General features: G+C 39.0%; 1 protein-coding gene across 1 annotated transcript in view; it reads right to left on the bottom strand.

Moving 5' to 3' along the window:
• The window catches only part of erbb4b (erb-b2 receptor tyrosine kinase 4b), a 338,434-nt gene that overhangs the window by 32,969 nt on the left and 280,456 nt on the right, over positions 1-25,009 (bottom strand). Inside the window, exons 19-20 of the mRNA XM_085249408.1 lie at positions 23,533-23,631; positions 15,020-15,205 (exon numbers count right to left, since the gene is read on the bottom strand). Coding sequence (XP_085105534.1) covers positions 15,020-15,205; positions 23,533-23,631 — 285 coding nt within the window. The remainder of the gene's footprint in view (positions 1-15,019; positions 15,206-23,532; positions 23,632-25,009) is intronic.

Genomic DNA, 25,009 nt, shown 5'->3' with positions numbered 1-25,009 from the left:
CTTGTGCATCTGGCGTTTAACAACATAGGTTATGAGTCAGTTGTTGACTAAGGATGATGACTGCGAGAAACCGCAACTATTTAGAGCAGGGGTTTATTCGGATTTTTTCACCTCCCAAAGGTGGGACAGTCTCGCTATCTACTGAGCCTGGTCTGTTTGTGCTTTCCAGTGAGGGAGTGTATGGAGATTGCCTGGGGTTGTTTGCAAAGGGGTGGGTGTGTTGAAAGACTGCTGGGAAAGCACTTGAGTAAATATCAACTGCGTTTGATTTGAACTGTAATGTTGCCTACAGGAAGGGTCTTCGAGTGTGTACACTTCTTTATTTTCAAGTAGGATAGTGGGTAGTTCTTAAAGCTCCCTTAAATGGAAGCTGGACAAGACAATAACTGCACTGTACATGTTCAATACAAGCAATGAGCTGTCAGGTTACACTCTTTAGGCTGATGCAAATCTGGCTGGAGGCAATACTCGTGTGTAAATATAGTGTATAGACCTTCAATTGGCATCAACCCAAACCAAGTTTTTGAATCGGGAAGAAAAAAAGCATGGAATATTGATTTTCGGAAAATAACAAATTTACTTGTAGATTACTGTTTCGCTAGGTACCAGAGTGTGCACTGGTGCAGATCTTTATGGCAAATTGCCTGTGTGGTTGTTTGAAAGAAAATGTGATCAAGCAATTTTCCCTAGTGTGAAAATATTTTATCTGCAGGCATTTTCTTTTGAGTTACTATATTAACACAAAAGCATGCATTGGCCATATTTGATTTTCAATAATCAAATAGTTGTTTGATCTTTGATTGCCTCAATAAAATAGCTCATCATAAAATATACTTTACCCCCCTGGCTTTGCCCAACAGCAAATAGTTGTTTACATTGCAGTCAATCCTGTGAGCAAAGTGTATTAAATGCCTGCCCACTGTCAGTTATTTGTTTGGTGAGTTTGCCGTTTTACAGCCCGATAGTTCAAAACCCGGCAATAACTTGTCAGCTCTCAGACACTTTCAGTCAGAGGAGAAAACAGCATGCAACAAGGTTTGCACCTTACAACCAATCAATAAATGGAATAACTGCCACTTAGACCATTATACCATCCTTTTTTCAGTGCTGGAGTAATGAACTGTAATAGAGAAATGATAATAATGATGATAGTCATAATTAGTGGGATAATAACCAGGCAATCACTGGGTGTCGAAACGGGAGACATTAACTGTGATCTATGATTGATCTTTTGCGAGGCCGGCAGCTTGATAATCGAGCAGGAATTCTGTGGAATGGGTTGATGTAGAGAGTATCTGTTGAGTACCGAGTGTCTAATAAATGTTTGTTTTTTATTATTATTATTATGCTCCAGAAGCAAAAGTGTAATCAATCTGAATTCATGCTTGAAAGAAAATTATTTGCCGCATTTCCCCTTTCTTAATTGCAACCACACTATAAAACAACCTTGCTAACTGTGCAATGCAATTCAGCACAGTCACTCAAGTATAGCACCTTAAAGTGAAATTTGAGGAATTCAATTTGAGGTAGTCCTTTACTTGAGTATTTTTATGTTATGCTGCATTACACTTTCAATAAAAGCTACCAGTTCGTTTGCTATTACTATTAACCAAGAAAAAACATCCTTCAATATTAATCAAATACTCAAAAGGTATACTGAAAAATAAAACCAGACAGCATTGTCCATTCCTGAAATTCTTGCTATTTTTGTAATCTTAGTGTGTTTTGTCCACTGTCATTTCAGTAAATAATGCATACACTGTCTCCAGAGACAAAGGAGAGACTGTATCTGCACATATATGCACGTGAGCATACAAAGACGTGCATGTGTGTGCAAATGTATGTCTATATATATGATGGTGTGCATTTGAGCCCCCTTTTAAGAGTGCACTCTTGCCTGTCTGCACACTGAAACCCTCTATTGCGTGTGTGTGTGCATGTGTGTCTGATGGAAGTTGATTTTGTGGTAAGCCTTGGAGACAGTGAAGACTGTCATCAATATTGTACTTTCTTTTCCTCTGAGCTTTCGAATGTATCAACGTGTGTGTATGTGTGTGTGTGTGTGTGTGCGGGTGTAAGACCATGAGTGTGTGAGGCCTTTATAGACAGCCCCAATTTGACAAAGGCAGCGTGAGACTTGCCTGCATGTTGTCAACGAGTTCTAACAAAAGCCAAATTGTAACAGGGGGATCCTGTCTCTGCCATGATAACAGCTTCAACAATGTGGAACCTTGAGTCCTGATCAGGAGAAATGAGTAGGACAGGTTTTCTATAGTTTAGCTTCATTTGCTTCATTTCTCAGATGATACCGATGACATCCCAACACAACCTTGAGCTGTGACAATTCTACCGGGACCCTTGAAAGGGTTTAAAAAGAGCTGTTAGCTTATAAAATGTCCTATGCTGGCTTTTAAGATGTGCTCGGAAAAGGAATCTGCTCAAACAGGCTTCATAGGCACAGGGGCGCAGAAATGGATAAGGACAAGGAAAGTTAAATTACAAACATTGCAGTTTCATGTAATGATATTATTCAAATTTCCCTCAAACACTTGAGATAAGCAGGCCTGTATGAGCATAAACTAATTTCCAAACTCCCAAACCTCTAAACAACAAGTACCAGTACAACTATGCACTGAATAATTCTACAACTACTGTAGATGGTGTATTCACATCACATTTATATTGATAGCTACTGTATATCGCTTGAATCGCAGTTATGCTAAATAAAACAGCAGAGCAGAGCCTGGGACCTTGAATTAGGAAGCTTGCCGTTTTATGACTGTTAATGACACATCATGCACTTTCCAAACAGACAATATTTTCAAAGTTGTTCTGAAAAATGTAAGTTACACTTTGATCTAAACTTTTAATTTATTTACTTGGGAAAAAGTTTCTAGTGCAAGTAGTTAGCTATGTTTCTTGTTAAGGTAAGCTTCTTTTATGTAGGTTAACAGCTTAATTAAGCAGGTTATTTACTTAGGACATTATCACTTCCAAATTAGCCAAGTTAGTTAGTTTTTATGCTTAAAAGAAACCCCCACAAAATACAAAAACTATCTTTGCTTTGTTTTAATATATCACTTTGAAAACAGTTCAGAATAGACTGTGTCCATACATGAAGACATAAATAAACTTTATGGTTACTCAGGTTGGTTGACTCGATTGAAAACTATAAATATCTAGTTTTACATCCTCTGGGGTATGACATTTTGACACTCTATCCAAAATGTATTTCAAGGTGCCCAAGGTGAATCTTCATTTAACAAAACCCACCTGCTCTGGTTGTGCTAATGTAGGCAGTATGGCTCAATTCAAAGCAGGTGCTTTGGCATATCATTTCTCATGCCTCGATTGAGTAGAGACACAGAGTGGTTCTTTTCTGTAACAATGTCTGACTCTACATCTCTTGTCAGTCTGGTTATGCTTCTTGTTCTGTTCTGCAGTTTTAGTGAACTGGCTTTCTGGCTGCTGTAAGCTGTAGATCAGGGGTAGGCAACTCCAAGCCTCGAGTGCCGGTGTCCTGCAGGTTTTAGATCGCACCCTGGGTTAACACACCTGAATCAAATGATTAGTTCATTACCAGGCCTCTGGAGAACTTCAAGAAATGCTGAGGAGTCATTTAGCCCTTTAAATCAGCTGTGATGGATCATGGACACATCTAAAACCTCCAGGACACCGGCACTCAAGGCCTGGAGTTTGCCTACCCCTGCTGTAGATGACGCTGCTCAAACGGATCTTCCAGAGAGGAGAATAGCTTGGTTTTAAGGTTAAGTAGTTGCTAATGGCTTACAAGCAAAAATGTAAGCTTTATTAGTTACTATATTATTCCCTTTTAAGACACTAGGCTGTAATTTAGGTGGGTGTCTTTTTATTATATGACATTTTCAGAAATGTTATTGCTTGTATACCTTTAATTAAAACAGAAAATATGAAAAAAAATCTTTAAACATAATAAAGTCTGATGAAAAAGGTTTGCAGACACAGAGGAATTTGTGCTTCTGAAGTCTGACTCATGTACTTGAAATTGTATTTTTTCCCTGAGAAATAATTGAAGACAGAAGAAAAAAGAAAGAAAGAAAGAAATGTCCTTTCTATGAGTCAGAGACCACTGAAAATAACTGATGGTGTAGGTCTTTATGTGTGACCGTGTAACTTGACCTGCACTACAGCTACATCATAAGTCCACTCCCATTAACAATTTTATTGCTAATTGCAGTGAACTGGAATATGGAGAGGTTGAGACCATTAAAAGGTTTAATGGCATGTTGGTTGTACTTGACTTTGATTGCTTTTTCTTTGCAGTTAGTCTCTCTCATTTTGGCAAGTGCATTATTAAAACACCAAAAAGACTTCTTCTCTACCAAAATTGATAGTGTTGGGAGCTACTTAAGACACTTCTAACATTTTTATATAGCAATAAATGATATATGCTGGGCAAATCTTTTAGCAGGGAGAGTATTTCAATTACAAAAACAAGATGCAAAACCTGCCAAATGTTCTGCCTCAACCACCGTGCCGAGATAAACTAAGGTTTATGTAAATGAGGTAAGTCTAATTAATGGAGCAAATGACTACATATATCAATAAATTATAACTATTAATTTGGACTTTACATTTCAAAGGGCTAGGGAGATTAGCATTTAATAATTTCTTGTAGATGTGCATTTTTGCAGAATCGTGGGTGTGAAAAAAATGTTATTACAATTTACAGGAGGAACGACTGTGATATCACCTCATACATAAAAAGTGAATCTTTGACAAAGTAATCTATGGAGGCCACCATCTGATATTGTCATGCAGTAAGCAATGTATCACAATAAGTTAGTCCGCTTTCACCTTGTCCTCAATTCAAAGAGCTGGCAGGTATGTTGCAGCCCGGGTGGGTGAGATGTCACAGAGCCTGGCACCTGGCTCTGGCAAAACAGCGGACATGTCAACCAGACATCACACTCAAAAACACAAATCCACTCATTGATTTATCTTTGACCATAACTGCTCAAATAGACATGTTTGTAATTCATTCAGACTTACAGTTCACATTACCAGACTCTTAATCTGTTATATTGTTACACACACAGCAAGGTTTGAGTCAATTCTAGAGTAGCTAGTGAGGATGTATCTACAGTGGCAGCTTAGTAATTGAAAGTGAAGTGGTTCTAAGCCACAGGTGTCGAACTCCAGGCCTCGAGGGCCGGTGTCCTGCAAGTTATAGATGGATTCTTGATCCATCACCAATGTTGGGTGTAATGCGTTACTAAGTAATGTGTTACTGTAATTAAATTACTTTTCCACTGAAAAAGTAGAGTAACTAATTACTGTTCATTTTTAGGTATTTTAATTACAGTTACTTACAATGTACTTGCAATACATTGTAAAATAATTAAACTCGCTGAATATCATTATTTAATTTCAATAATTTATCTTCTAAACGTAGAAGTAAACTCTGCCACTTTAACATCGCTGTAGTGCAGGTGCCAGTTTGCTGCATAGTCGTATTCTAAAGCGGAAGATGTCGGACTCGGCTGAAGCGAGTGGCTCAAGTGGCTGTTTTATGAAATGGACATGCTCTTCACTTCTCTGAAACAAGCAGACAAGAACATTACAGTAATATGTAAGCTATGTCCTGGGGAGAAAAAACTATCGGCTGCTGTTAATAGCAGGAGTAATCTACTGAAGCGCCTGACACGAGAGCATAGACGAACACTTCTGAGTGATCCTTGTTCATCATCCATGGATGGATCATTTTCGAGAAAAGTTAACCTCTGATCTTGAGGTCAAGAACACCGGAACTTGGACTTATCTGAGATTTTAAGTAGATGCACCTATGGTATGAACTTGAAAATCCGAGGTGATATCATTCTCGATTTATTGTGTTCACAAAATTTTCAGAAATCTTGACCTCTGACTTTAAATTTGAGGTCAAACGCATTGGGACAAACTCGGGTGTCCACACCACCTGCCCGCCCACCCAGTGAGGTCGACAATATCCCATCAGCCTTTTATGGCCAAGGGGTGAAAAAACAGACATCCTGGTTTTCAAGCATCTTTGTTTGCCGATAAGTGATGTGACTGGCTAAAAGTGAACTTTTTTTCCCTAATGCCAAAAGAAAAAAAAGCCCAAAACAACCAGAGCAGGTAAAATTTGAGCAGTTTGCTCCTTACTACTTTACTTACTACTGACTCGAGACACAATGGAAAAGCTTATGGAACAATATATAAGCTGATTTTTGTGGTGACACCAACTCACAAATTCCAGAATTCAAAATGTCCTTACATATGAACTGTAAACAAAGAATATGTGGAACTTGGCCCCTTTACAGCTGCGCACAAAAAAAGAATCCCACAGAAAAGCTAGCCAAAACGCTTGTTGCCACACTTCAGTGTTGCCTTGTTCTTAATCTCATCATTACAATTTTACTCAGAAGATAGAATCAGGAGACAGAATCAATAACAATTACAAATGTGCAAAGCAGTTCTTTGTTTTTATAATGCTTTAAAAAAAATCTTTTGGTATTTTCTTGGAGTCCCGTACTTTTTCAAATGTAACATTAGAGTCCATGTTCACAACCTTTAGGTCACATAGCGATTTAAAAAAAAGACAGAAGGGGTTTTACACGAGCACACACACACATGCACGCACGTGTAGATCTCCAGATCTGTGTTTGCAGAGCCTGTTGATACATCTATATCCTCTGGGAAATAAATATAAAATGTGAGGGAGAACTTATCAGGTAATGAAAAGTGTGGGGAGGATATTTAGGTAGTTTAGTTTGTAAAAATATGCATCTCCAGCACAGTGTTTGGGTTTATTTCTGTTTGTGTTTATGAAAGGTTAAAAAGAAGTGAGATCATTTGTAGTTTGACACTGACACAGAGCGAAAGGAAAAGTGAAGTAAATAAAAAAAAAAAATACAACAAACTATTATATAGTACATTTTCTATGCTAAACAAAGCCTGTGGGCGTGTGCTTGTTTACTTGAGGGCATCACAATATGTATTTGTGCTTGTTTGCATGTGTTCAATCACTTTGTTAATGTTTGTGTTTTCAAGTTCGGATGTCTACAAGCTTCCGTTTACCTGTGTGAGTTTGTGTGTGTGTTTGGCAGTCACTCATTAGTGTCGACCCGTCTCCCTGAGCTGCCAGTCTCATCCATTGTGTGGGCTGCCTGCAGTCATCTATTTCCCCCACCTGGCCACATCCATCTTCACTCAGCCAGACACTGTTAAAACCGTGTCACTGCTGCGTGTGTGTGTGTGTGTGTGTGTGTGTGTGTGTGTGTGTGTGTGTGTGTATGAGTGACTCAGTAAGGCAGAGTCAGAGGAAAAGAAAGAAAGGAAGAGAGAATGTTTTTTCTCTTGTCTTGTTTGTGTTTTCTTTTGACTGACAACACTGCAACTATAAGTCAGTACAGTCGTATAGTCTTTGTATAGCCTTCTGTCCTTTACAGTGACTTATCTGTCTGCTGCCTTGCGGTGTGTGTTTTTGTATTCAGGCCAATCCAAGTTTCATGACCAAGTGTCACTTTTCTTAAAAAAAAAAAATCAACAAACATTTTTCAGGTAGAACAAACCCCAACTACTAAGACCACAAGGCCATCCATCTGTACATCTTCCATCTGTTGATTTTCCACTGCTTATCTGGTCTGGGTCATAGTGGCAGTGGACTGAGCAAGGTATCCCAGATGTCCTTTTCAATTTTCTCTAGCCAAGCCCTCGATCTCTTCCTGGGAAAATCCCAAGGCATTCCCTGTCCAGATGGGAAATGTAATCCTTACAATGTGTTCTGCCCTCCCCTCCTGTTCCCAGTTACATGATCCAAAAATGCCTGCAGAGGAAGGCAGCAAGGACGTAATACTAATTGTATGCCTAAACCAATCAAATTAGCACCTTTTGATGTAAAGACACAGCTATTCTAACTTAAAATACCTTTTGGCTGCTCGTATCCATGTTCTATTCTTTCTTTAACAAACCAAAGCTTGTCACCGTGCTGTATGTGAGAATTTGAAAGCAGGAAGACTGGCAAATCCTGAGCTAATGCCTCAGGCTCAACAACCTTTTCACCATGTTCCAACACAACATCTACACTGCCACTGATGCTGCACCAGTCAGTCCATCAACCTCACGATTATTCGATTTTTTTCCTATTCATTTGGAGCAAAGACCCCAACCAGGTGAAAGCAAAACAGTATTTTCACAGCTGTAAATAAAAAACAGTAATACAACTGCAGGTTATTATTTCAAAACCCCAGTAAGTGATTTTACTCAAGATGTTTTACTAGCTAGCTCATTATGTGGTGACATCTTGAGTTTAAAGATATTTCTGATTTTAAATTACATGCTTTTAAATTTTTAAGGCATCTGGTATTATTCTCAGGTATTACCCATGTGTCTCATTGTGGCCAAAAGGACAACTGTGTACTGTTCAAAAGAACTAATGAATATTATCAAAATAGTTAACAATGAAATGTTCATTAGACAACAAAAAACGCTGTCTGCACACAGCAGTGAATACAAACCTAAATGCATTTGATGTGTGTCAACTTCTGCCTGATTGGTAGTGAGCAAATAAACTCTATATGGCAAAAGGCAGCAGTTTCTCAGAATGACACTTCTAGTTGACTCATAAATAAAATGATCGAAACCTGTAATTAATATGCAAACAGTATATGCTGTATATGCTAATGTGTTGGATTTCCATTAAACCCCTAATCAAGAGATATCAGCATCTCTGCAGATAGGGCTCCCTGTATCAATTATGATTTCATTTTTATTTGGATACACTGACAATTACAACAACATGTTGAATACAGGGTGCAACATGTTTCAAGACAGTCCTACAATTAAAAAAAAAATGAAGATGGATCTTTACCAGGGCAATATCAGTAGAATCTCCAGATCTCAGCTATCCCTGTTTCAGTTTTTACACAGACTATCAAATGCTCTCCTCTTTCTCTCCCCTCTGTTTCTCAAAGCAAAGCATTCAAATTGCATTCAGATGTTTGATTCCAAGCAAGCTTTGGCAGATAGCACCCTTGCTCTCAAACCTCATGTTAAGACATGGAGCGCGGCGCAGATCACAAGCATCGAGCCTTTGATACTACCAAACCTTAGAAACGTCAACAAGTGCCCGCCTATCTCTCTTCCTCTCTTGCTCTTACTGTCTCCTTCTCTTTCATGTCCAATCTAATTAATTCTGAAGCTCTTTTTTCTTTTTTTTGCGGTGGTCTTTCATGATTACATAAATAACTATATGATTTAATGTTAGCGACCAGAATATAACCCCCCCCCCCCCCCCCCCCATCCCCACCTCCGATTCCCATGGGTAAATATTAGCTTGTTTAATTTAAGCGCATCTTCATGTCTGTTTTAATCACTTCTCAAGTTTAATTGAAACATTGTCCATTTGAATTTAAATTTAAGAGTAAGGAGTGCACCCCCTGCTAGGCTACCACAATCACTTCCTTCAAAAAAAGAAAAGAGGAAAACCAAAAACACTGCTGCAGTCATTTTAATTTATTAAGGTTTTCACATTAGTCCAAGAGCAGATCTTAGCCCTGAGGTCGATGGTGCCCTTGAAAAATTGTGTCTCGCCAAAAATAAATTTTTATTTAAATTTTTGCTTCCAATCATGACTACTAGGCAATAAATCAAAATACAAAATCATTAAATAATTTTTAAAAAGTAGTACTGCTGCTGCTACTCCTCCTCCTATTACCACTAATTATAATACTATTCCCTTTATATAGCCACTGTTAATATATGTTAAACACATACAAAGTCGGGCTGTGCCATATACAGCACAGTAACAAATCTATGTAGCACTAGTTGCTTATAGGAACATGGCTTTACAAAGTGGGCTCAAAGGGAAAAATAAAACAACCAGCCAGTGGGTAGTTTATCACAGAGATCTGCGTATGGTGAGTCAACACTGCCTTATTACTGACATGAGAATAGAGAGTCCAATATTTGTACCAACAAAAGATTGCAAACAAAAATAAGCATCCATGGGAGCCTAGGGTATATTCTTCTTTCTACAGTGCTCAGACAAGAGGTATAGAAAAAGAAAAATTGGAGATTCACATACTGAAATAAATACAGACAGGAGAGGGAGAAAAGACAAAGTAGACTGGGGAAATGAGTGAACTGAGTTTTCATTGGAACCCTGGGGATGTATGTAATGAGTTGGAGAGAAGCATGTTTGCCTAGTCTGGTTTACACTGAGAAATGACCCTGTGAAACACACAGTGTGGCCCTCTCACCACACACACATTCACACAATCACTGACTTGGAGGCAACCCAGGCCAGCAATGTTGACAAAAGAAGTAGAAAAGGTGGTGGTGTATTCAGTAAAGAATTTCTACTATAATGCTTGGCTCGGCGAGGCATTCCTACAGCGTAACGTTGTCCAAAATGTGGCATTGAATTGCTGTCACTACTTGATACTGAGACAAGTCTTATAGTTAATGGGACACCGAGCTGTTAAATAAAATAAAAAATCACAAGCTCGATGGCATCATACAGACACTTCTTGTCACATTTTAATTGAACTTTTTAACACAGTGATTACAGATGCGTTATTAATGCATTAATCGCTAGCACTTAAATCTGATGCTAAACCAGGACTTGTGATTTATTCGGATTGAGACAAGTGTCACCATTGCCACAACCAAGCAAATGCCAAGGACCAAGGACACCTTGTGTGGATCATTTGCACACTAGCTGCTTTGCAAAAAAGCAGTGTTGGACTTCTGGGAGTATAAACACTGCAACCTAGCATGAGCAGATATCCCACTCTATGTGAGACTGCACAGCATTTGTATCTACTGTCCCATATCTTGAGAAAATATCCCACATTTTGATTGGCTTCGGTATTCTTGTTGAGTGTCTCAACAAGAAGTCCTTGCTGACAGTCTTGGTAGCTATAGCAATAAGTAATAGGGATATATATGTGAGACACCATAGAAGACAAAAAGCAAGACAAAAATCAAAAGTTACGCATTAGGAAAAAGACATTTAAATAGAACAGACTATATGTCCTCCACGTGATCAGTGTCAATCCTTTTAACCCTCTCAGGCTCAAATTAAACTTTTTGTTGCTAATGCACAACCAAGTCCTGCAGTGGTACTTCTGAGTAAAAAAAACTCATAAAATATGTATGTGAGGTAATCAGGTTGTTAGTATTTAACTGTTGCAAATCTGCAACGCCTGCCTGGAGAGGGTTAACTGCATCCAACCACCTTCTTCTGCTCTGACAAAGATTGATGCAGAAAGATGTAGTTGACAGAAAGTTGAATAAGCTAAAAGGCTTAAAGAATTTCAGTACAATTCACGCAATATTTCCTCGATCTTTTCTTAGAATAGACATTGCCAGCTTGTCAGTCTTAGTCTGATTTTTTTATGTGATTTTTTCTTTTTCTTTTTAAGAGCTTAGTGGCTCGATGAAACTTCAGCAGACAGATAGAAATATGTTCCAGTGGGTAAATTACTGCCTGTCCCAAGTTTGATGGCAGTCCTTCACACATTTAAATTTTTTCCACTTAATGTCAAACTCATAGTAGGATCCAGTCCATGATTATCTGTGATTTAACTTAACTTTCTTTTTCTTTAAAAAAAAAAAAAAAAAAATCAGTCTTACTTTAGAGGTGGAGATTCTTTCGAGAAACACTGAACAGTCTTTGAACTTTAAGAGAAGGCTTGAGAAAACCGACTCGGGCAAAGGGAGAACACACAAAGGAAGGCCATTACTTCAATTTGAAAGAGACCATTGGAGCCGATCTGCTAGCATGGTTAAAGGAAAACACTGGGAAGTGAAAATAATAAGTAATATGCAAGGCCAAGAGACAATATGAAAATTGTGTGGTGTTGTGTTCACAACAGTGCAGGCCTGCTTGTTATCCTCTTAGATCATGTGCACATTAGACTCAATGTGCCCATGAACACGTGTTCTATAGTATAACCTTTTGTATGGCTTACCAATAATAAATTCATAGTGGCGACTTTGTTTGAGGTGGTAGACAGTTTAAAGTCCTCCTCTTGTCAGCTGCATTCCAATGCCTGATTTAATCATTAAGATATAACACTTATTTATATCACAGTTATCACTCTGTATTGTAGTCCTTGTATTCAGTTGTGTAGAGCCAGAACTGACTAAACATATGACAAAGTCTACAAGTGGATTTCACTTCCCTTCCCAGGCAAATTAGTGTGATGGTTGAGCTGTTTCCACATTTCACCCATCACACTAATATAAAGACAAAGCTATTCATCAAGCCCCTTGTGTAAAACTTCTCCAAGAAGCTGTCCAGATTGACTGGAAACAGCATTTCAGACTGCACTGTGCTTACCACAGCAAAACAGCAGAATAATCCTTTTTTTTTTACTTAGCAGTAGCCAGATCAGTTCTAAATTACTCACATCACAACTACAACATATGGAAGAGAGTGCTGTTGGATTCAGAGAGTCAAAAACCAAAAAGTCATAGGGAAGAGAAAATGATTCTTAGTAACAGAACATGCAAGTATAAAACAAAATAGAGAAAAAATTCTGGGCATCATAGCTCTGCGTATGCGGTTGCTCTGATGAATATGCTCATTAGTATGGCTCTCATGACAGATCACTCCATTAATAATCTACAGCTATGATCATGGCCTTGACTGAGAGGGAGGACCACAGGGATGTTGCCTCAGAATGGAGCCCTGTCACTTGCAAGAACCTTAATAGCCATGTGAGGCTGCAAGAGTGCGTGCGCTGAAGATAAACAGAATAAAAAATGTGTATTTTCAAGACGCAAGTTTAGATAGACGTTATTATGAGTCTCATTCAGAGAATTCTTTTTGTATTTATGAAGGACAATTTGTGTTTGTGTCAACTCAAGGGTGGGCACCTTATTAACCGAGGCCCCTGGTGGCTATTTGAGTCTCCAGGAGCGGTAGCCAATTATTGAAAACACAAAACAATATATGCATGGGACACACTGTAACACAACACAGTGGTAAATAATACATCATCATATCTACCCTTTATGAATTATAAATCTCTCCATGTTGACAACTGTTCACAGCAGGCATATATTTATTCATGTACATGTAGCTTATCTCATTGTTTTTTGGCAACGTAATTTGTATGATTAATTCTATACCATGAAAATGTTACACAGCCTGGGGGTTTGTCAGCAGCGGCATGGCAAGACTAAATGCAAGCTATGATCGCCTTTGGTGTTAAATAAAAAGCACTTTATATGTGGTGTGATCACAACTGTGTCCCAAATTTAACTGATGGTTTAATATTTTCCCTTGGCAACTCACTTGGGCAAAGCCTGCTGCTGATGTAGCCAAAAACAGCAATTGAAAATTTTGTCTAAGATATAAAATCAGGGACTACAGGGATTACTAAGCCATTTTCCATTTTCATTCGGATTCTCCTGGCTTTTTAACCTGTTATTTTTCGGTGTGTATGACAATTTCATGAACCACTCAAAAAATGCAAGATATTTGGAGATTTAATCACAGACATGGGAAAACCGGACACATTAACACAGTCATAAGAAACAGAACGTTTTCATAGGACTCCGCAGTCCTGTGAATACCTACATCATCATACAGCCTATGATTCAGTAGCTTGTAGAACAACAACGAATAACTTGAAGTAATAATTGTCTGTGTGACTTTATCAGTTTCTCATATCACTGTGGAAGATTTTTGACCCAACACTATTTTCCACTGTTGCCTCATTTCATTGTGTTTTGTACAGCTCTCTGAAAGCCCAGCCATAATATTTTGAATCAGGTTGAGGTTTGGCCTCTGACAGGGCCATTGCAACACCTTAATTCTTTTCTTTTCACCCATTTTGCTGTAGATTTGCTGTTGTGCTTGGGATCAATGTCCTGTTGCATGACTGAGCTGGCTTGGGGTAAACACTTTACTCCAAAATGCTTTGGTATACAAACATGTTCATGGTCAAGTCAGTAACACTAAGGTGCCCAGCTCCCTTGGTTGCAAAACAATTGTTCACCCTTCCACTACTGTGCATGAAAGTCAATAATTTGGTCTCGAGAGGTTTTGTGATTTGTTTAGATGCAAGTATGCAAACCTAAGCTGCATTGCTGCCATTTTCTTTTTAGAGGCCGGGGAATTCTCCCAGAAACCCTTCCAAATGACTCACACTTGTTCCACTTTTTTCCAATGTTACCGTCATGAACTTTAACATTTAACATGCTAACTGAGACCAGTCAGAGATGTAGCTCTTGGGTTTCTTGCAATTTTTTTGAGTGCTGTACAATTTGATCTTGGGGTGAATTTGCTTCCACCCCTGGGGAGGTTGTCGCATTGTGTTGACACTAATCTAAATGCTTGAGACCAGCAGCCTGCCCGAACTTTGCTGATGATCCCGTTAATCAAGAGTACTGAAGTAGAAGCATTTGGCTCTCTTATTTTCCATGAAAGCAGTAAAGGTACTGCACAGACTCCAGTGAAAACCTTTTTCATATGACTTCATGTGTATCTGTCAGCTATTGATACTGACAACAAAATTCTAAGAATTTGTAATAAACTCCATGATACTATAACATATTTCCTGCATTCCACACTTCCCCCACTAAAGTTAAGTAAGACTTTGAATTATTTACTTCACTTCTACATAGAGATGAGGAAACGGAAGTGCCGGTGTCTGCTGCTGAATCCATAAACACTCACACTTTACCAATAGCCACTCAGTTGTCCATGGCTTGCGGCCATGTGCTACGGACTAACATAAACACATTTTTTTTTCTCAGTTTAGAAATTATGTTGTAATGCATTTGGCCTCTATCGCTTGAAACATAATAGAACAGTACCGTAGTTGTTTTCCAAAGCAAATTCAAGCATGCATTCAATAAAAACCCTTGATGAATGAACCAGAATGCCACTCAAACCACGCACTAGGTTTATCACCAAATATCACTTAGAAAGTAAATACACTGACCATATTAGCAAATCGTGTATTTTATACTTAAATAGGTAATAATGGCTCAGTTTCCTTACCTTGGCTATCTGGACACACCAATTGAGCAATAGCTGTGATCCAATGTTGTCTTTGTGCTCGTGGACATAGTCGAGCAGGCATCCGTGAGGCATCAGCTGTGTGACCAGCTGGATTGTCGGACTCAAGCAGACACCCAGCAGTCGGACCAGGTGCGGGTGCTCCATGCTAGCCATGATCAGAGCCTCCTGAATGACACAGATATACACTCAGGCATGTGGAGGGTAATGATTACAGGTGGCTGTTTTAATCTGTAACAGTATGTCAGCAATGTTTATTTCCAACAGTCGTCATTTTCAATAAACACATAAAAAATATGTTATTTATTAGAAACATGTCAGATTGTGTGATGGGTATGAGGTAAACTGTGCCAAAACAATTTGGCTGCAGAAAAGACTGAAATGTATTTATTTGTGTTTTTCTTTCTACTGGTAATATTTTTTTTATTTAATAATAAAAGAAATGTTTTTTCTTTTAGTTCTCCAAATTGTGAATGGATAAGAAGATGGCACTTTTCACAGCCTGAATTACAAGTTGAGTTTCAAGAAGTATTTTCTTACTGGGAATGCTAATTACATACCTGAGGAGACCACTACATTTAAAAAAATGACTAGGATCCTAGCAGCACATCTCTCTCTCTCTCTTCACATTTCTATTCATCTCTTCCTCATAGTTCCTGTCTGTTTTTCTTTGTCTGCAGGGACATATTGAGTGGAGCAGCACATGTGGCATCACCCCACAAGTATAATAAGCTTCCCTTTCACTTTAGCCAAAGAAGAATTTAATGCTAAATGATGTTTTTGTACAGCCTCACTTTTAAAATAATACACCTGCATTAGGACACAAGCCTGAAAATTGTGTTTTCAGCACCAATTTTATATTTATTCTGATGTCTTGTTTTAGTCTACAGTGTGACACTCTTTTGAAAATAACCTGGAAACAGCCTTGGCTGTCTGGTGCGAGTGCTGGTTCTGGCAACTCCAGCACTCACAACGCTCACTGAACTGGCACACCTGAGACTCATCTTCACATCAAGTCTCTTCACTCCATGTTCAGTATCCCATGTGATACATGTGTGATGGCCAAATTCTAGCTCTTGCATTTTGGTCTCTAAACAATTTAGTTCTTTTGTAATGCTCCTGTACTTCAGGTCAACTCCTTATTATTACACCAGTTAGGTCTCCAAGCCAACTCATTTCTGAACCTTGTGCCAGCCTCTACTCATGGCCTGCTACTAAGAGTCAGCTACTCTGGACTAATGCAGTAAACTTCAGCTTCATATGTAACAAAGTTTCTGTGTCTGCTTTTAGATGAGCGATTTAAACTAAAACAAATGTTATTGTAGCTTGATGTTGTTCCCTTTCATCTGTCAATATTTGTTGCTGCAGGGATTCCATTAAACAAAGATTTCACTAGTTAAAATCAAATTTGTAAGACCATGAATGCTTTTATGCCATTGTTTTTCTTGGTGGCCTAGAAGCAAAGGCAACACACAGATTTAGGTATCGGCTGTGTTTTGTGATATTTACGTCAACCTTAATGTTAGCTCAGACGAGCCTCTTGAACACACATTTATCATAGAATAGAATTAGAATAGAATTCAACTTTATTGTCATTGCACATGCACAGGTACAGGGCAACGAAATGCAGTTTGCATCCATCCAGAAGTGCTTTAGTGATATAGATATATTACAATATATATTAGCAATAATATAGATATGTGAGTATATTACAGAAATGGGTCTATTATGGTATGTTATAATGTACACGGTATGAAGTATGTTGTGAATATTCTATAACTATAAGTATGTACAGGCTGTAGTGAGTACAAGCTATGTACAGGATATGAACAGGATATAAATATGAAAAACTATACAGAATATGAAATAAATAACTTTACAGAATCTGGGATATACAGCTATACAGAAATGGGAACTATGCAAGTTGTAAACAGTTGTAGGATTAAAAATGAATGATTATTTACACAGAGCTATACAGTAGTGCAGTTAAGATAAGTGAGATATAATTCCTACAGAGGCTATATAAAGTGCTAGTGGTTGTGAGTGGTGGTTCAGTCCATGTTATTATTGTGTTTGAGGGTACAGCTGTCCATTGTGGGTGTGTGTATGTTCTGTCCATGAGTTTAACGTGGGTCAGATGTCAGGAGGCAGAGTTCAGGAGTCTGACAGCTGTGGGGAAGAAGCTGTTCCGGTACCTGGTGGTCTTAGTCCGGAGGCTCCTGTGGCGCCTCCCAGAGGGCAGGAGGGTGAAGAGTCCATGTGATGGGTGACTGGGGTCTTTGATGATTTTCCCAGCCCTTTTCAGACACCGCTTCCTGTAGATGTCTTTTATGGCAGGAAGTGGTGCTCCGGCGATGCGCTGGGCAGTTTTCACGACCCTCTGCAACGCCTTCCGGTCCGAGGCAGAGCAGTTCCCGTACCAGACTGTTATACAGTTGGTCAGGATGCTCTCGATGGTGCAGCGATAGAAGTTCACCAGGATGTCTGAGGACAGGTGGTTCTTCCTCAGAGTCCTCAAGAAGAAGAGGCGCTGGTGAGCCTTCTTGACCAGCTTGGAGCAGTTGGTCGTCCAGGTGAGATCCTCGGAGATGTGGACTCCCAGGAACTTATAGCTGCTCACACGCTCCACAGCCGTCCCCTTAATGTGGATGGGTGGATGTGGGTCAGCATTCCTCCTGTAGTCCACGATGAGCTCCTTGGTCTTCTCGGTGTTAAGCAGCAGGTTGTTTCTGTCGCACCACTCAGCCAGACGATCCACCTCCTCCCTGTAGGCGGCCTCATCGTTGTCACTGATGAGGCCAATCACCGTGGTGTCATCTGCAAACTTAATGATGGTGTTGGAACCATCAGCAGGTCTGCAGTCGTGGGTGATCATCTCTGACAGTGTCTTGTCTTCCCCCCTTATTTCTTACTTCTTCTTGCTGTGTCACCAAAACTGAGATGAACCACTCTCACAAAGGTAATTTTTAAACTTTCTCTTTCACTTCTATCAGTTTGATAAGAGTTTGAATGTTTCTTTCCCTAAATAAAATTCATACTCAAAACAACATTTCCTCATAGGTCAGGCTATTCTGCATTCTTTCATGATTGTTTTATGGCTTGTTTGTGCATGTGGAATGTGTCAGAATATTCACTGTGGGAACAGAGAACTAAGATTCTGAAACATATGTATGTTTTTTGGAAACTGGTGCACATATCTTCCTGTGTTATCGAGGACTTCAGTTTTGGACTGACCATAACTGATTTCTGTCATCTGCTGAAGTCAAGCTTTAGATGGTCTAAGGGTGTTTTCACACCTTTGCTGCCTAATCAATTTAAATCAAACTCTGGCTCATTTTCCCTGGTGAAGTTCATTTGTGCAATCGCATTTGGTCCGGTTCACAACAGTTGAACTGAGACCCTTTGGAGGCAGTGATCTCAAAATGAACTCCAGAGTGGTGATCAGACCACAATCCAACTTAACTGCCAGATGTATGCTAAAGTTTGATCTGACCATCTTTGGGTAGCTAAGTATGTTTTGCATTCTGTTACCTTTTACCATAAATATTCAGAGGTCACAAAATTTAAACTAATCATCTTATATTACTTCTATTGCTCCTGCCCTACACCGAATGGTTGTAGCTTCGGATGTGATTTCTTTAGGAAGACATTTTGGTTCACTTGGTGTATACTTGGAGTCCAGACCTCCCTCTCCCCAGGTATCTCCTCCTACTCATCCAGGGGAACACAGAGGCTTCCTAGTCCAGCTGAGGGACATAATCTCTTATAATATCCAACACACTTTCACTCCTCCACTTGGGACAGCAACTAGTCCCTGAACGGAGTGGACACTTTACCCTTTAACGCTGAACACCATTATTGTCATTCCACTCCAGTGGGACTTGGGGACAACCACCTGTTGAAAGCAACAGAACCACATCATCTCCAAAAATTTGAGACGAGATCCTGTGGATCTACTGTACATCCACTATATGTACAGGTACTAAATGGCCAAACACCTAACGTACTCCTGAAACATCTCCTATAGGGGGGAAAAAAAAAAAAAAAAAAAAAAAAAAAAAAAAAAAAAAATATATATATATATATATATATATATATATATATATATATATATATATATATATATATATATATATATATATATATATATGTGTGTGTGTGTGTGTGTGTGTGTGTGTGTGTGTGTGTGTGTATATGTGTGTGTGTGTTTAAATTTCTCAAAGTTATTGAGAAATTTAAAGCAGGCTTAGGCTACAAAAAGATTTCCCAAGCCTTGAACATCCCACGGAGCACTGTTGAAGCGATCATTCAGAAATGGAAGGAGTATGGCACAACTGTAAACCTACCAAGACAAGGCCGTCCACCTAAACTCACAGGCCGAACAAGGAGAGCGCTGATCAGAAATGCAGCCAAGAGGCCCATGGTGACCCTGGACGAGCTGCAGAGATCTACAGCTCAGGTGGGGGAATCTGTCCATAGGACAACTATTAGTTGTGCACTGCACAAAGTTGGCCTTTATGGAAGAGTGGCAAGAAGAAAGCCATTGTTAACAGAAAACCATAAGATGTCCCGTTTGCAGTTTGCCACAAGCCATGTGGGGGACACAGCAAACGTGGAAGAAGGTGCTCTGGTCAGATGAGACCAAAATGGAACTTTTTGGCCAAAATGCAAAACGCTATGTGTGGCGGAAAACTAACTGCACATCACTCTGAACACACCATCCCCACTGTCAAATATGGTGGTGGCAGCATCATGCTCTGGGGGTGCTTCTCTTCAGCAGGGACAGGGAAGCTGGTCAGAGTTGATGGGAAGATGGATGGAGCCAAATACAGGGCAATCTTGGAAGAAAACCTCTTGGAGTCTGCAAAAGACTTGAGACTGGGGCAGAGGTTCACCTTCCAGCAGGACAACGACCCTAAACATAAAGCCAGAGCAACAATGGAATGGTTTAAAACAAAACATATCCATGTGTTAGAATGGCCCAGTCAAAGTCCAGATCTAAATCCAATCAAGAATCTGTGGCAAGATCTGAAAACTGCTGTTCACAAACGCTGTCCATCTAATCTGAGCTGGAGCTGTTTTGCAAAGAAGAATGGGCAAAGATTTCAGTCTGTAGATGTGCAAAGCTGGTAGAGACATACCCTAAAAGACTGGTGGCTGTAATTGCAGCCAAAGGTGGTTCTACAAAGTATTGACTCAGGGGGCTGAATAATTACGCACACCCCACTTTGCAGTTATTTATATGTAAAAAATGTTTGGAATCATGTATGATTTTCATTCCACTTCTCACGTGTGCACCACTTTGTGTTGGTCTTTCACGTGGAATTCCAATAAAATTGATTCATGTTTGTGGCTGTAATGTGACAAAATGTAGGAAAAGTTCAAGGGGGCTGAATACTTTTGCAAGCCACTGCATATACACACTAGCACCTTTTTCACAATATGTTGTACTGGGTCAGAATGTCAGAAGACAAATGCCAGACTCACACTTCTAGAAAATTCATCATGTTTACCAGTATAGACTGAACTGCCAAAGATCATAGGACCCCTTATTCTGTTTAAGGTTGAAGTTCCTCTTGAAGTGAACAGCAAGGTTCCACTCAGTCAAAAACAGTGCAATTTTATTCAAAACCTTGACATCAAAGTGACTTCGTACTTTGAGATTGTCAGCATTCTATGTAGTAAGCAAAAAAATGTAGTAAATAGACCAAGGTCAGATTGCTGCAAATCAGGAATATTTGCCTTTAAATATAGAGCAATGGTTTCTTTGTGCTGATGTTGTGTATTATGAAATCTTTCTGTTATACTCTACAGTATGTAGACACAAAGCAACTATACCTGAAGCTTGTAATATTGCATATGATTGCAACATAAACACTAACAGGCCCCTATTAATCCCATGGTATAGAAACTCTCCAAAAGACAGAAACAGGCGTAAATTTGCTCACCTGCAACTTTACAACAATTGAAAATTCATCATCGGGTGGGTAGGTATACGCCAAAATACACAAGACAGGCAGGTGTGGCCGTTTGGTTTTACTGGGGAGAGAATCAATGCATAAAGCTCCAATGAACACTAACAGAGAGATGCAACCACTATACATTTTAGAACTGATATGGCTCATCTATCACAATGCTTACATAATGAGGTCCCTGTTTACATGCCAGTGATGGGTATAGTTACACTGAGGGTAATGGCAAATTGGGCCAAAGTCTTTGACTGACTGGCTTTTCCTTTCTGCCTGCAGGATTCCGTACAAGCAAATTTATATTGTGGTGTTTACTTAGCACTGCAGTGGGGTATCCTGTAATCTGTTAGCCCTGCATCCTATTCAGATCCCTTCTGTGAGCTATTATCCAGAAAACAAAATACTTCCACAGCATCCTAAAGAGCATTTCTTGAGGTTTCTATATATAAAAGAAGTATATACAAGAATTATACTAATTGAAAAACACATGACATGAGGAATTGTGACAATAGACTTTAAAGCCACTAAGTGGAGAGGTAGGGGCAGTAGTAGTTGTAGTTAGGTATTGTAAAAAGAGAGAGAGAGAGAATATGTCTGTGAATAACAAACCCTGTGAACATCCCTTTAGGCCCTGGAAAGCACTACTGTTGGGCTGAGATAACAGTTATATAAAACACAAAAAGGGATTTGCAGGGGTTGTTCTTTTTTGTACACTGACTGTATAAAGTTTACATCCCCACTGAATTGTAATTTTGCTGTTACAATTAAATACAAGCGTTAGGAAACACTGTTTTTACAAACTTGTGCTACTTCTGTAGCTCGTCATGAAGGTAAACTGAAATAAGGTAGTTACAAATCTTCAGAATTGTATTAATATGTAATAATAGTAAAACAATTTCTTTAAAAAAAAGCTAAACTGAAACTTTTTCTCTTTTCTGTGGATCACTGTTGCGAAGTGCTTTATAGATTGCTGCATTTTGTGCATTGTATGGATGTCTCACATTATTAAAACTGATATATTGGAGGGCCTTGGAGAATAATACCTGAGTAAAACATTAATAAAAAAGAAAATAAGATTTTAATTATCTTTAATCAAAACTAAAGGAATAGCATGCTCTAGCTGTTATCCTTATACACAAACATGCACACTCCTAAATGCATGCAGATCGATACACACATGCCAGTACTGCAGGGAATAAACACCCTTTCCTTTTGCCAAGCACTTGCTGACAGCGTTGGTATTTTATTGTTAGCCATAAAAAAAGAGAGGTTCCCTTCTCTTACTGCACCACAGGTAAGGAGGGACAAACTCCTACACAGAACCAACCACACACACACGCATGTTGAAAGACAATCAATTCTCTGTGACATTCTTCAAACAGTCAGTGGCAAGTGAGACTGGGGCTTTGAGTGGCCTGCAGCTAGAAGGTCACCAGTCAGAAATCCCAGTCTGCCAGGAAAATAATGGATGGCAAAGGAAATGAATGGCACTCTGCTTTCCCTTTGTAACTACCACTGGTGTTCCCTGGAGCAGAAGCTTGAGCCCCCAGCTGCTCAGCAGTCAGTCATTAGAAGACCACTGTGGATCTAGACAGAGGTGATGGAAGGTATTCTTAAAAAGAGAAAAGAAACCCCAAAACTATTTAGGAGGTAAATTAACCAAGTTTATGAGTAGATCCACATGGACACATGCCTTTCTGCTGTTATATACGTTATCTCCACTGTTTCTATTGCCCCTACATGTTGTTATCTCATTTCTCTGTCTGATTTTCTGATTGTCAGACAACCTCCCAAAGCACTTGGAACATAAATTAAACACATATGGGATATTCATCAAAGACATCGTGATAAAAATAGAAATGCTAACCCTCCAAAACTCTTCCTTTTAGACTGTCAAACTAAGTGCAAAACATGAGTGCAAGTGGGTCGCTTTCAATGTGTGTGCGTGTGTGTGTGTGCGTGCGTGCATGGGTACGTGTGTTGATATGAGTTATTTCATCTGCATTGCATCATCACAGGGTAATAATTTTGATTTTTTTTTCACTCTTCCTTTTGAAATGAGCCAAGATGTGAATGTTTTATAAATGGGGCCTAGTGCACTGTGCTAGGAGCCCATGGCATGGTGCGTGTATGTCTGCATATGTAGGGCTCCTACAGGCCCCTTATGGTTTCTAGTCTGCGGTTTGTGGGGTTCAACTTTAGTTGTTAGAGATTTCACTTTACAACCATCTGTGTAGCGCTTTTGTAGGCTAGTTTAGCGCTAAACTGAAGTTAACTTGTCAGCAACGAATGCAATGTACAGCTGGTTAAAGGCCTTTAAAAGAAAAGGTCAGTGTTCGCTCCCTTACATACTGTAAGTATAAATTGCAGCACCTTTAAACAGTGTCACTAACAGGCTTTGGAACAAAAGGTTGTTACATTACATTTAGCTTGTAATTTACCTGCGTATATGTTATCTTTATAAAAGCTGAGTTTGAATTGTATTGTCAAGTCTCTTTTTTTGGATTTTGTTTTCAAGATACTCACATCCATGAATTCCACATTAGCCTTGGGTCCTGTGGCCTCATTTAGGATTTTAATGGCAACAGGGATTTTCACAGTTTCCCCCTCTGGGACCCAGATACCCTAAAGAAGAAATGCACACAGACACATACACACACACAACATGATGATGAGTCATTACACTAATTGCACAGTCACAAATCCTCTACTCACAGAAATGATGTTTAAAAAAAGTATTATAACTCCTCGAGGAACAGCAGGAATCTCAATAAATTGAGCGTTTTACACTCTAAATTCTACTTTGTCAGCTTTATAAATAACAACGTTCCATATTCTCACTGGCTGATTATAAAAATGAACTGCATGCTGTACGATTAAGGTTATTTCGCCCTTCAAAAAGACTTGGGAAAAACTATTTAATCATTTTGAAGTATCTAATTTTAGGGAGGTTTAAAGTGATTTAACAGCTGCCAAAGTGGATGGAATATTTGAAAGAGGAGAAAAATGAAGTACCTCTCAACTTTTTCAAAGTGATTAAAATGTGTTCCACCTTTGTTCCACCCTTATGTGACTACACATCCAGAGTGACAGAAGGCCTAGATTTCACACTTAGCCTAAAAACAACTATCCCATCAAAGAATTATCGTCATTAGGTGATAATGACGATCGATTTGATGCAGTTTTATGTTTCCTTTTACATGTAATTCTGCAGATGATCATTATTCAGCACAATAATTTAAGGGCACACTTTATGAAAGCTTGGACATCGATGTTCTAACTGGAAAAAATGGTTTACAGGTTTGTAAATGCCTCAGTTTATTAACAACACATTTATTTAAAACTGCATCTGCAAACGGGCTGCTACAGCCAACACTGCAGAATAAAATGACATATTTTACATTAGGAGGAGAAGATATCCATACACAGAATTTACCATTTTATTCTAAAATGTTTAGAAAACAAATGAAATTATTTACATATGTTACAGCCTGCTTTAGGGATTAGTACTTGTTTGTGTGTTTTGTGTTGCAGGAGTTGTGATACGGGAGGACTGTTTTGCTTTGAGTTTTCCTTTGAGTTTTTTTTTTTTGCACATACAATGTATACCATATACTTGCCTAGCCATCCATCACTACGCTACACCACTAATACAGACCTACACACACCTTTCTTAATTTATTTAATTACTTGTGATCTATGAGCGGGTTGCAACACATGAACTGCACATTGTGACAGAACATGTGACAGAAAAATCTATAGCTCCAAGTTGTTCTCTTAATGGTGAAATGCTGAGTTGAGCCAGTTAAGCATATTGCCACCAACTATGGATATGGGTCAAATCAAGGAACAGCATGTGGCCTTAGTTTTATTAAACATAAAACTAAATATTGCTACACTTTAATTAACTAACTGTGTTTTAGCTGTATGAGCCATCCTATAAAGCACTCAGTTTACAAGTTGGTCTAAATGCTGAACCTATGAACTCTCAGCTATGGAGATT

The sequence above is a fragment of the Mchenga conophoros genome, linkage group LG16 (assembly GCF_057382185.1).
Source record: "Mchenga conophoros isolate Kocher_MC1m ecotype Shallow Benthic linkage group LG16, M_conophoros_male_GT1.1, whole genome shotgun sequence".
Classification (NCBI taxonomy): domain Eukaryota; kingdom Metazoa; phylum Chordata; class Actinopteri; order Cichliformes; family Cichlidae; genus Mchenga; species Mchenga conophoros.
This window is presented reverse-complemented; position numbering and strand designations above follow the sequence as displayed.